General features: G+C 56.0%; 1 protein-coding gene across 1 annotated transcript; it reads left to right on the top strand.

The window, feature by feature from the left end:
- Positions 1-740: 740 nt before the first annotated feature.
- Positions 741-11,656, top strand: MCM2 (minichromosome maintenance complex component 2). Its single transcript, XM_061357146.1, has 16 exons — positions 741-898; positions 1,228-1,418; positions 1,886-2,061; positions 2,668-2,931; positions 3,883-4,102; positions 4,390-4,597; positions 5,179-5,313; positions 5,476-5,667; positions 6,662-6,755; positions 6,851-7,101; positions 7,338-7,464; positions 7,670-7,782; positions 7,881-8,123; positions 8,841-9,023; positions 9,698-9,853; positions 10,722-11,656. The coding sequence occupies exons 1-16, from the start codon at positions 893-895 to the stop codon at positions 10,830-10,832; spliced, it is 2,670 nt and encodes an 889-aa protein (XP_061213130.1). The 5' UTR covers positions 741-892; the 3' UTR covers positions 10,833-11,656.
- The last annotated feature ends 678 nt before the right edge of the window (positions 11,657-12,334 follow it).

Genomic DNA, 12,334 nt, shown 5'->3' with positions numbered 1-12,334 from the left:
CTCCGCGGGCTGGCACCGAACCCGCTTCACCTCACAGGGCCAGGGCCGCCACCAGGCCAAGCCACCGGAACAGCCCCTCACGGCCTGCGGTGCCCCGGCGCCCCCCGCCAGCCCTCCCCGTGCCCCCGCCCCGCCGCCGGTCCCGCTCGTACCCGCCACGGGCCCCGCCGGAGGTAGCGCTCAGTCTTGGGGCCGCTGTGCCGCCATACCAGGCCCCGGCCCCGCCGCTCCCCGCACCGAGGGAGCGTCGCTGAAGAGCGGCTGAAGCCGAGCGCCGCACGGCCAGAGCGGAGCGGCTGCCCCCCTTTCGTCCGGGTGCAGGAGCGCCTATTGAGAGAGGATCCCTGAAGAAGGCCGCGATTGGGCCAATCCGAAACCTCAGCGAGGGACACATTGTTAAAGTGGCCCAAAGAAATAGCAGCGTAAGCCAATGGGAAGGCGCGGGAGGCGGGACCTGAGGAGAGGGCGCGCTGCGCCTTAAAGGTGCAGGTGCCCGAATGTCCGCCTGCGGGACGGGGGCAGCTCCCACTGAACACCCGGACCCCTTCCCACCGCTGCAGCGGGAGTGTGAGCCCCAGTGGAGCTGCTCCAAGCGGGTGTCCGCGGCTCGGGGGCTTGATTGTAGCTGCTGGGGCAGCCATGAGGATATGGCCGCGGGAATTCCCACCGGGATCAATGCCGGAGAGGAGCAAAGCAGAGGGAAATGCTCAAATTTACCCCACTGCCCAAATGTGCCCCTTCCTGCAGCCCCGCCCCCTCCTCATCCACATTCAAACGCGGGGCTGGCCCCTTCCCTGCGGTGATTAATTATTCATGAGTTTTCGCGGGCTTTCGCTGACCACGTGGGTCCGTTTTCGCGCGGAATTCAGCTGGGTAGGAAGACGCGGCGGCCATGGCGGTGAGCAGACGGGACAGAACGGGACGTCCCCGTTAAGCCTCAGGGTGCAGACCCCGGTTCCCTTCCACAGCGGTCACGGTCGCGGTGGGGCCAGAGGGGATCGGCCCGGGGGGGAGGTGTGAATGGGGATACCCGAAGTGCAGAGGGAGGTTTCCCCCATGCCCCGCACGGGAGCGAGAGCCGGGCCGGGGGGATCGGGGGATGTGTTCCCTGCGCTCCCGTTGGGATGAGGGTTTTAATCTCTTCCCCATCCGTGGTCCATGCCCCCGCCCCTGGACGCCTCGGTTCCGCTGTCCCCCGGTGCCCCCTGACCCTCCTCGTCCTTGCAGGACTCCTCCGAGTCGCAGGCAGCGGTCACCAGCCCCCTGCGCAGCTCCCGCCGGGGCGATGCCTTCACTTCCAGCCCCGGCCGGGACCTGCCCCCCTTCGAGGATGAGTCCGAAGGGCTCCTGGGGACCGGAGGGCTCCCCGAAGAGGAGGAGGAAGACGGGGAAGAGCTCATCGGGGAAGGGATGGAAAGGTAAGGAGACCGGTGGGGATGCGATTGCTAACGGGATGTCAGTGCAGCAGTGACACGGGGGGATCCCTCTGCTGTGCTGGGGTGAGGGGGCTGAAGAGCAGCTGGGCAAAGTGCCATCGTGACCATAAAATCAAAAATGGTTTGGGTTGGAAGGGACCTTAAAGCTCATTCAATGCCACGGGCAGGGACCCCTTCCACTGGAGCAGCTTGCTCCAAGCCCCTGTGTCCAACCTGGCCTTGAGCACTACCAGGGATGGGGCAGCCACAGCTTCTCTGGGCACCCTGTGCCAGTGCCTCAGCACCCTCACAGGGAAGAGCTTCTGCCTAAGAGCTCCTCTCAGTCTCCCCTCTGCCAGGTTAAAGGCTGTTGCTGCAGAGCAACTGCTCTGACACCCCCCAGCAGTAGCCAGGGAGGGACCAGATGTGTCCTGGCTGTGTCCTGACCCTATGCTGTGTGTGTGCACCAGGGATTACCGCCCCATCCCCGAGCTGGACGTCTACGAAGCAGAGGGCCTGGCCCTGGACGATGAGGAGGTGGAGGAGCTCACGGCCAGCCAGCGGGAAGCTGCTGAGCGCGTCATGAGGCAGCGAGACCGGGAGCTGGAGCAGGGCATGGGCCGCATGAGGAGGGGGCTGCTCTACGGTAGGTGGGGATGAGCTGTGCCGAGCGGGATGCTTGTGTGTGGGGAGTCCTATGGGGAGCTGGACTCACCCCCCTGGGGTTAGCAGGCAGGTCTTTAGAGCTCCAGTGTGCTTGGGGTGGTGAAGCCTCTGCCTGTGGACTCCACACCACGTGGTCCCTTTGGTTTGGGATTCCTAGGAGCGTATTTGGTGTGTTCTGGTTGTGTGTTCACTGCTGAAACAAAAATGAGGATGCTGGGCCTGTACCAAGGGTTAGGGAACCTACCACGTGTATGCTGTCAGGTTTGTTGGTGTTCCTGTAGAGACTTCTGTGGGATGGATGGGAGGACCGTCGATGCACTTGGAAGCCCATTCCTTGGTGCCTTCACCCCTCCGTGCATTAATGGGCATGTGTGTGCTGTTGCATAGGAATCCTATTCACCCCCATAAAGTCTTTTATCTCTGCTGTGGAAGATGTAGAACTGGAATCAGGCTGGGCCCTGGGGTGGTGCTTGGTGTGAATCCCAGGCTCTGACCTCTTGGCTTCTGCAGCCCCTGAAATACAACTGAGACCAATCCAAAGGGTGGGAATGGGAATCCCATTGACAGCTTTCCCTCCCACCCTCAGATAGCGACGATGAAGATGAAGACCGTCCCTCGCGCAAGAGGCGCCTGGCGGAGCGTGCTGCGGACGGCATGGAAGAGGAGGATGAGGACATGATCGAGAGCATTGAGAACCTGGAGGACATGAAGGGGCACTCGGTGAGGGAGTGGGTGTCCATGGCAGCTCCCCGGCTCGAGATCTACCACCGCTTCAAGAACTTCCTGAAGACCCACGTGGACGACCGCGGGCACAACGTCTTCAAGGAGAGGATCAGCGACATGTGCAAAGGTAGGGCTGGGAGAGGAGAGGCTCTGCTCTCTATGGGGGACACCTCGCAGTGATCCAGCCCATAGGTGGGTTTCTGCCTGCCCTGTTGCAGACGTTGAGTCAGCACTTGGAGAAAGAGATGCTGATGGAGATGGATGAGTAATGGGAACATGCGCAGCATCGTCTTTGATTCTGGCTAATTCAAAGGCCCCTGGCGTCTGCTGCTCATCAATATTCATATCATAGAATGAGCAGGGGAATATGTGGGGCAGCAGACAATGGCCTGCAAGTTGGAGGTCCAACTGAGACAACAATTGCTCACTGTCTGCTTTCTCACAGAGCAAACTGGGATATCCAGTGAGGGGACACAAATGGACCGTGTCAGTGTCACAGCCCTGCCTTCTGAGTAGGCACTGCCAGAAGCAGCAGTCACTGGCACTGATACATTTATAAAGCAGAACTTGTCACATCTAGAACAGCTCCTGGAACTGCAGATATTCATATTTCTTCTTTATATAAAGGCAGAAGCTCAAGCAATGGATGAGGGTCAGTGTTGTACAGCTGGGAAATAAAAGGCTTTTTGTCTTGTCCCTTTCCAGGAGCACACACAGCAGGCTCTTTGCCAGCAATTCAGCCCATGTAATGTCTCTCCTATTTAACTTCTGTTTCCTGGAAGCTTGTGGGAGAGTTGTGTGTTGGGCTGAGGCTTTAGAGTCTGAGGAGCATTGAGCCTTGGGAGGTATCTGCTGAAGTGGAAAGGAACAGTCACAAACTGGTGCTGCTGGGGGATTTGTCAGAGAAATGAATCAAGAAGGGTTTTCCACCCATTTTCACATCTAGGGGTTTTGGGGGGAAGGTGCAGACAGGATGCAGGCTCTTTGTTCTGGCTGTCTCCTGCAGACTCCTCAAGGAACAAGCAGGTTGAAGATGTAACTCATTCCATATGCAACTCATTCTGTGTTTCTTCTTCAGAGAACAGAGAGAGTCTGGTGGTGAACTACGAGGACCTGGCAGCCCAGGAGCACGTCCTCGCCTACTTCCTGCCCGAGGCCCCAGCAGAGATGCTGAAGATCTTCGATGAGGCAGCCAGGGAGGTGGTGCTGGCCATGTACCCCAAGTATGACCGCATTGCCCAGGAGATCCACGTCCGCATCTCCCACCTCCCGCTGGTGGAGGAGCTGCGGTCGCTCAGGTGAGCAATGCAACTGCTGGGGGCCTGCAGCAGGCTTTGGGGTGCTCAGGAGGTCTCATCTGCTAAATCACTGCATAAATCCAATGGGATGAGCTTATTGCAGGAGAAAAAGTCATGTTAAGGATAAACTTTGTGTCCCCAAAACACAGACCTGGATAGAAGGCTCTTACTGATACTTGGTTTCTTAGCAAGCCTTTGGGAGTTGTGCCTTGTAGCAAGAGTATTCCTGTAGGGAATTCTGCCTCCTGTGTCCCACAGGCACCCAGCATCTCTCTGCCTTTCCACAGGCAGCTGCACCTCAATCAGTTGATCCGGACCAGCGGGGTGGTGACAAGTTGCACAGGGGTCCTGCCTCAGCTCAGCATGGTCAAATACAACTGCAGCAAGTGCAGCTTCATCCTGGGGCCCTTCTTCCAGTCCCAGAACCAGGAGGTGAAACCCGGTTCCTGTCCAGAGTGTCAGTCCCTTGGCCCCTTTGAAATCAACATGGAAGAGGTAAGAGATGTGCTTGTGTGGATGGGGCTGCTCCACTGCCTGTGTCCAGGGGTTTGTGAAGGTGAATGTTGTCTGTTTGAGCTCTTGAGCTTGAGCAGCTGAGCAGCCAGAAGTAGTTTTCTGCCCTGTTATAAGTGTTTGGGCTGAATCTCTTGCCACCTCTGCAGTACACCCACAGTTACCCATCCAAACTGTAGATACAGCCTGTCCAGCTCTCCTCCTTCCAAAGTTGTCAGTATTTCCTGATCTGCCAGCTCAGGAAACGAGAGGGCAGCAGCAAAATCATTGCTGTGGAGCTTCTGACTTTAATTCTTTGCTTCATCACAAGTGGAGCATCCTCCCACAAGAGTCGGTCCAGTACTTGTGTGGAGGCTCAAACACAGCAGTGAGATGTGGCAAAGCCCTTTCCTGTCCCCACTGTTGTCTGTCACACCCTGGAATTGCTCCTCACGACCTCCATCCTCCCATGCCCCAGTGTTTCCTGAGCAGTGTTTGAATGGAGCTTCATTGGTGAGGTGCTTTGAAAGCATCCTCCTCGCTGCCTGCCGGCCCGGCTGAGCAGCCTTTCTCTGTTGGTGCAGACAGTCTATCAGAACTACCAGCGCATCAAGATCCAGGAGAGCCCGGGGAAGGTGGCTGCGGGCAGGCTGCCCCGTGCCAAGGATGCCATCCTCCTCGCTGACCTGGTGGACAGCTGCAAGCCAGGGGATGAGATTGTGAGTACCAGGCTGGGGTGAGCACAGGTAACAGCATCATCTGCGGGGAGGGATTGTACTCAAATTCATTTGGGCAGCTACTTACGACACTGGTGTCTTGAAATGGAGAGGGGGCTGGTTTTGTATTGTGGAGGCACTGACGCACCATCTCCTGGTTCCCAGGAGCTAACAGGGATCTACCACAACAACTACGATGGCTCCTTGAATACTGCCAACGGGTTCCCAGTGTTTGCCACTGTGATCCTGGCCAACCACATTGCCAAGAAGGACAACAAGCTGGCAACCGGAGAGCTGACCGATGAGGATGTGAAAATGATCGTGGGGCTGTCCAAGGATGAGCAAATCGGGGAGAAGGTGAGTCAGCCTCAGGCATCCCTGCTGAGAGCTCGCCAGCCTGGTTCCTTCTGTGTGGTCTTTTGTAGCTGTTGATGAGAATGGGTTATAGGAGGGGAGTAAATAAGAAACATTCCATGCACTTTTGGGGTCAAATGTTCGATTTCCTCCCTTCCTTCTCTGAGTCTTCCAGGTCACAACAGGGATGGAAGATGGGTGAGAGGCACTCAGACACTGCTCTTATCCTTGTTTTCTCTCCCCATACCATGATAGCAAAGAGGGGGAAATGTTGCAAGGGGCCAGTGCCTGCATCTCCAATCCTCTTAAGGGGATGTTACTACTTAGCTTAAGCTGTGCTAGAGATCTCAGCTTTGCTGCTTTCTGCATACTAAGACCCAAATCCAGTACTTGAAAGACCAAACACTGGGGCATGTTCAGCCTCACTTGGGTCAAGTTTAAGCTCTGTGATGGGGGATTTCCCTCTTGCTTTGGTCATGGTGGTGTTGTTTTGACTGCTGTCCCCAATGGCTGGAGAAGCATCAATTGAGACAAGACTGTTTTGAGGTCCTTACTCCCCAGCATCAGGCTGTTATCAGAATACCCTTGAGAAATAAGCCAGTTGTGTATAATATTTGACCATGATGACAATTCTCTTGCGGCAGAGCCCCTTCAGCTACTATCACATGCAGTGGGTGAGTCTCAGATCAAGGTCTCCAGCTCTGCAGGAGCTGATAACAGCCACTGTGATAGGCTTTGTGTGCAAAGGAGTGTAGAGGCATTGCCAGCACCAGACTGCACAGTGTGCTGTGTCCCAACAGCACCATTATGGTGAAGCACATTTAGGGGGCTCTGTGTGGGTATTTACCTTTGAAAGAGACCCCTGGCCTTGGCTAATACAAGATTGCTTGGAGACAGCAGTATCATAAGGGTAGATACAGCACCTTGCTGATGTTCCTGCCAAATGCTGTCCAGATGGGAAGTGGTATTCCATGCACAGCTCTGCTTTTCCTTTCAGATCTTCGCCAGCATTGCCCCATCTATTTACGGGCATGAAGATATCAAGAGGGGCCTGGCTTTAGCTCTCTTTGGTGGAGAGCCCAAAAACCCAGGTGAGGGTCGCTGGTGTCCCTTCAGCTTTGTGGTGTTCAGTGCTTTCAAGCCCTGCACTCAGCTGCCAACGTTGTCTCTGCCATTGCTCCTGCAGGCGGCAAGCACAAAGTCCGTGGTGACATCAACGTGCTCCTGTGTGGAGACCCCGGTACAGCCAAATCCCAGTTCCTGAAGTACATCGAGAAGGTGTCCAGCAGAGCCATCTTCACCACTGGCCAGGGCGCTTCTGCTGTGGGTCTCACAGCCTATGTCCAGAGGCACCCGGTCAGCAAGGAGTGGACGTTGGAGGCAGGAGCCCTCGTGCTGGCTGACAGAGGTGTCTGCCTCATCGATGAGTTCGACAAGGTGAGGCCCAGCTTCATCTCCATGGGCAGGATGAGGTGTGGAGGGATTGGTTGTAACCTCTGCTGTGAGGAGACACCGTCACTCATGGTGCTATCCCCCAGCTGACCAGGGTTCCTCCAGTTTGCTTAGGCTCTCTCTGTTCTATAGTGCAGTTTGGTACCTTTCCAGAGCATCTGGTTTGTTGGCAATGGAGTGCAGACATCGATTCAGTTTAAGTCATTCTTGCTTTCTCACAGATGAACGATCAGGATAGGACCAGCATCCACGAAGCCATGGAGCAGCAAAGCATTTCCATCTCCAAAGCAGGCATTGTCACGTCCTTGCAAGCCCGCTGCACCGTTATTGCTGCTGCCAATCCCATTGGTAAGTGCTCAGAGACCTCAGGACCATCTCAGGCTTCCAGCATCGGTCATGAGAGCTGTGGCACCGCTTCCCCTCTCTCTGCCTGGTTCCTCCAGGCTGAGGCAGAGATGGAGCAAGCAGTCTCTAGTGAAGTGCTGGGGGTCTGTGCTTGCTTCAGAGCTGAGCCTGGAGCCTGTGTTTGACTCTGGTTGTCTCTGTGTCCCAGGTGGGCGATACGACCCGTCATTGACTTTCTCAGAGAACGTGGACCTGACTGAGCCCATCGTCTCCCGCTTTGACATCCTGTGTGTGGTGAGGGACACGGTGGACCCTGTGCAGGTACAAGCTGTGCTGTCAATCGGAGCTTGTGATGCTGCTGGTGGGGTGCTCAGCTGCAGGTTTGCTTCAGTGTCTGCGTGCCCACTGCTCTCTTGCAGGATGAAATGCTGGCCCGGTTCGTTGTTGGCAGCCATATCAAGCACCACCCAGGGAACAAGGAGGGAGTGAATGGGGACGTCGCTGAGGTCAATCTTCCCAACACGTATGGGGTCGAGCCCATTCCCCAGGAGGTCCTGAGGAAATACATCGTCTATGCCAAGGAGAAGGTCCACCCCAAGCTCAACCAGATGGACCAGGACAAGGTGGCCCAGATGTACAGTGACCTCCGGAAGGAGTCTATGGTGAGAATACTGAGGAGAGGAGGGGAAAGAAGAAGTGTGCCTGGACTGTAAATCAGCCCGAGGCTGCTCCCGCATGTGCTGTCACTTTCTTGCCATTCCCATCACAAAAGCCTGTGCCATGTGTTGGCAGGGACAGGCAGATCCTGCAGCGCGTGCTGAACAGATGATGCTTCATCTGACTGCAGAGCCGTGCCTGTTGGTGATCTGCAGAGTGATGGACTGGACACATGTACTCGTGTCTGCCGTGGCAATGTCCTTGCTGTCACCCAGTCTGGCAGGCCCATGGGAGGTGTTTGCATGCACCCAGCCCCACTTGTTCCTAGTACATTCTCTTTTGTCTGTGGGATCTCTTGGGCTCATTTCATGCTCTCACAGAAGAATTAGTTGAGGTCAGAGGGGAATATTTGAAGCTTGGGAAATCTATCTTTATTTTTTAATTGGCTTTTTGTTTCTTGAACAACTCCTAAAAGTCACTGGAGGAAACGGGGTTGCTGCTCCTGGAAAGGCACTAAACAATGGCAAAGAGGGGACCCACATAGCATCCCTTAGGCTATGGATGGGGGGAGCCTGTGCCACTCTGCAGAACGTGCCAGCAGGTGGCAGAGCCTCCTTAGGCTGAGACAGTGCTCCGAGGTCCAGGAGCAGCTCCCTGCAGTGGGAAGCAGGTCCTGGGCCAGAAGCCACCTCTGTAGCCCCATGTTTTAACTCCCCCCTCAGGCGACGGGCAGCATCCCCATCACGGTGCGTCACATCGAGTCCATGATCCGCATGGCCGAGGCTCACGCCCGCATGCACCTGCGGGACTACGTGGTGGAAGATGACGTGAACATGGCCATCAGGGTGATGCTGGAGAGCTTCATCGACACGCAGAAGTTCAGCGTCATGCGCAGCATGCGCAAGGTGAGCACCGGCCCCCCAGCCCCATGGGTTCCACTGCAGGCCCCTGGCCTTAGCGGTCGGGCACTGGTTCTGTGGGGCTGATAAAGAGACCCTGAGGTCCTGTGTCAAAAGCACTGCCCTGTCTCTGTTCTTGTTCCCTGTTGTGGCACAGACTGCTGCTGCTGCCAAGTGATGGAGCCGGGCAGACAGTTTCTCCTCGTCGTTTCCAGAGCTCCTCAGGGGACACTTGACCCCCAGGCAGCGTTTGCAGTAGTTCAGTGCACAGTGTCTGCCCTTTCTCTGCATGGCAGGGACTGGCTCCAAACAGCTCTTGGCTGGCCACAGCCTGGCATTTATCCATTGCGAGTGTCTGCCCTCAGTCTGGACCACTCGTGGCCTCTCCTTTGGCTGCACAGAGCCAGCCAGGCGCGAGCGCTTGTTGGGGAGGCACGGGGCAGGCTGGACTGGAGGCTTCAGATGGGTGTAGGAGCAGCCAGTGCTGTCGTGGCTGTCACAAGGCTGCTGCTGCACGTGCAGGTGGCAGCTTGGCAAAGCCAATGTCCCTTGAGAGACACCAAGGGCGCAGGTGACAGCAGTGTCATTGCATTCGCTGTCGGGAGGCTGGTGTGGACACGGGAACCGCAGTGCATCACTCAGGTCCTGACCTCCTTGGCTCATCTCATCCTCCCTCCCAGACCTTCTCCCGGTACCTGTCATTCAAGAAAGACAACAACGAGCTGCTGCTCTTCATCCTGAAGCAGCTGGTCGCAGAGCAGGTGATGTACCAGAGAAACCGATACGGGGCCCAGCAGGACGCCATAGAAGTCCCAGAGAAGGACCTGGTGGATAAGGTAAGGGCTTCTCGAAGCAAGCCTGCTCAGGCTGGTTCCTGCTCTCTGCCTGCAGGCTCAGAACCAGAGGTGTCCTCAGGCTTGTAACTTCTCTGATAGCAGAGAAACGCTGGTGTTAATCAGTTTGACCCAGAGTCAGGACTGTCTCATCTGTCTCTGCTCCTTTCTTGTCTGGAAGCACCATATCCTTCCCTCTCTGTCCTCCCAGACAGAGCATTGGGGTTCCAGTGGTAAATCCTGCAATATGGCTGGTGCTTTGCAGGGGAATGAGAACATCAATTCCCTAGCACCTGCGTTTGAAGAAGCAGGAAAATCTCTTGTTTCTATGAACTTCCCCAATCCCTCCTGAGGCTCACCCTCCTCAGTTCATCCTCGTCCTTGTCCAAGGGCTCTGCTCCTCACCTGGCCTATCTGTGCAATACTGCCCTTGCTTGGCACTAAAGCACTGTTTGATTCCCAGGTTGCTGCTTTTCTGCTCCTTGCATCAAGTGTGAGGAGTAAGAGCTGCCAGAGGCACAGCTCGGTGCTGCTGCTGTGACACCCCCAGTCACAGGTCTCCAACAAAACTCTCCCACCGGATGAGGTGCTCTGGGATAGCAGCTCCATTCTGGCTCCAGTGGGAGTTAAAGGGCGAGTGGAGAGCAGGCAGGTGCTGAGCCAGCATCCTCTCTGCCCAGCTCAGCTCTGCCAATGCTCCTTCCTCCTGACCTGCTGTCTCCCTCCTGCTGCAGCTCTGGCTCCTGCTGAGCAGCGCAGAGGTTGCTGACTCTCAGGTTTTGTGTCCTCTGCTATGGAAAACCACATGGTTCCTGCTTCCCCGTTTTCATAACCATTCCCCTCTCCTTTCCCTCCTCCTCATCCTCCCCAGGCTCGGCAGATCAACATCCACAACCTCGCCGCCTTCTTTGACAGCGAAGTGTTCCGGATGAACAGGTTCAGCCGGGATGTGAAGCGGAAGCTCATTGTCCAGCAGTTCTGAGCCTGGCACCGAGTCCACCCGAGACCTCCCTCCTGCAGCCCTCCCAGGAATGCTGCAGCGATCCAGAGGGACTGAGCTGCACGTTCTCTTGCTTGCTTTGTGCCTCGTGGATTAAGGCAGCGCTGAGCTGCTGAAGACTTTGTAAATAGAACAGAATTAGGGAGTGAAATGCCCAGCCAAGTCTGTTTAGCAGCTTGGTTCGTGTTTGGCCTTGTAGCTAAGCGCACCAGGGAGAGGATTGCTGGCCACCTAGATGGCATGTTTGCTGTTGATTTGTTGCTGGTTGTTACGGGCTCGTCTGCAGGAAGGGACCAAGTGGGAGCATTCAGAAAGCATTTGTCTGCCTTGTCCACCCCCCTGGATTGGAAGCACCATTTCTGGTGACTGCACAGGCTGCTGGGTGATAACTGGGACTGCTTTCAACCGCAGGAAGCAGCCAGCCTCTTGGCTCCAGGTCTTTGTGCCTCACACTTGACATTTCCCCAGGTGCCCTCATGGGCTGACCCTGTGCTTGGTTTCTATACAGGCAATGAAAGCCCCTTCAGTACATGCTGGGGAGCATCCAGAAGCCTTAGGAAGGGACTTCTCCTGCCTTACTGGGTGTTACCTCTGTGCAGATGTGACTTTCCAGCTGGATTGAAGTGCTGGCGCATAAGCTGACCACCACCACCCCTGTTGTTGAGGGTGAAGTACCCCTGGTATTGCTTTGGGAAGGGGCAGGGGAGGAGCCCTGGGCTGGAGCTGCTCAGGGAGGGCAGGGTGGGCTCATTGTTCTTATGCAACTTCCTTACTGAGTGTGTTTTGAATACATTTGTTTTTCAATACTTTTGTGTTTCCTTCTCTTTTGGGAACTCCTGCACCTGTGGGGGTACGGAAGAGTGTAAGTGAGCAACCTGGATGCTGGAGCAGCTGCTCAGCAGCTTGTGGGGTTGGATCTGGGTACAAACACATCCCATGTTTGTTCTTCAAGTTTAGGAGAGACAGCATCCTCTGGATAGGTACCAGGATGTGGTGATCCACAGGGCAGTGTCATGGATGCTGCCTTTGCCACCAAGGGCCTGTGTGCAGTGGCTCCTTCCCTATCATCTCTTATTTACTGGAGCATTGATCCCTCTGTGGGACTCCCCTGTATCCCCTTGAGACTGTCCCCTCACAATACATATCTCCCATTCCCACTGTTGGACAGCCTTGATCTCTTGGCTGCCACTTGGATGCCAGCCTGGGAGAAGCCTCTCGCAGACACAACTGAGGTCTGCAGTGACTGTGCTTTTCCTGGCTGGACTCAACGGGGCCATTGGGCATCTCCAGCCTCCTGGGCTCGAGTGCATTGTAAGCTGCCTGCTGCAGTGCTGGCCAAGCAGCCGTGTCCCTGCTGTCCCTGTTTGTCACGGTGATGTGCGTGCCTGTGCATCCTTCCAGGCTGGTGTTACTGGGGTGGTGCTGAGCCCTGCTGGGGGCTGAGCGCATGACTCAGCCTGAACCCGGCTCCGTGTGTTGCCTTC

The sequence above is a fragment of the Neopsephotus bourkii genome, unplaced genomic scaffold (assembly GCF_033783945.1).
Source record: "Neopsephotus bourkii isolate Nb327-2 ecotype Australia unplaced genomic scaffold, CSIRO-AGI_Nbou_v1 NB_887, whole genome shotgun sequence".
Classification (NCBI taxonomy): domain Eukaryota; kingdom Metazoa; phylum Chordata; class Aves; order Psittaciformes; family Psittacidae; genus Neopsephotus; species Neopsephotus bourkii.
Note: the sequence above shows the minus strand (reverse complement) of the source record. Positions and strands in the feature narration are given on the sequence as shown.

Excerpts from the sequence above, each read along its gene's own strand:
- MCM2 (XM_061357146.1), top strand. Across the intron at positions 5,668-6,661 it reads ATGAGCAAATCGGGGAGAAG|ATCTTCGCCAGCATTGCCCC; the intron begins GTGAGTCAGCCT and ends TTTTCCTTTCAG. Across the intron at positions 7,783-7,880 it reads ACACGGTGGACCCTGTGCAG|GATGAAATGCTGGCCCGGTT; the intron begins GTACAAGCTGTG and ends GCTCTCTTGCAG.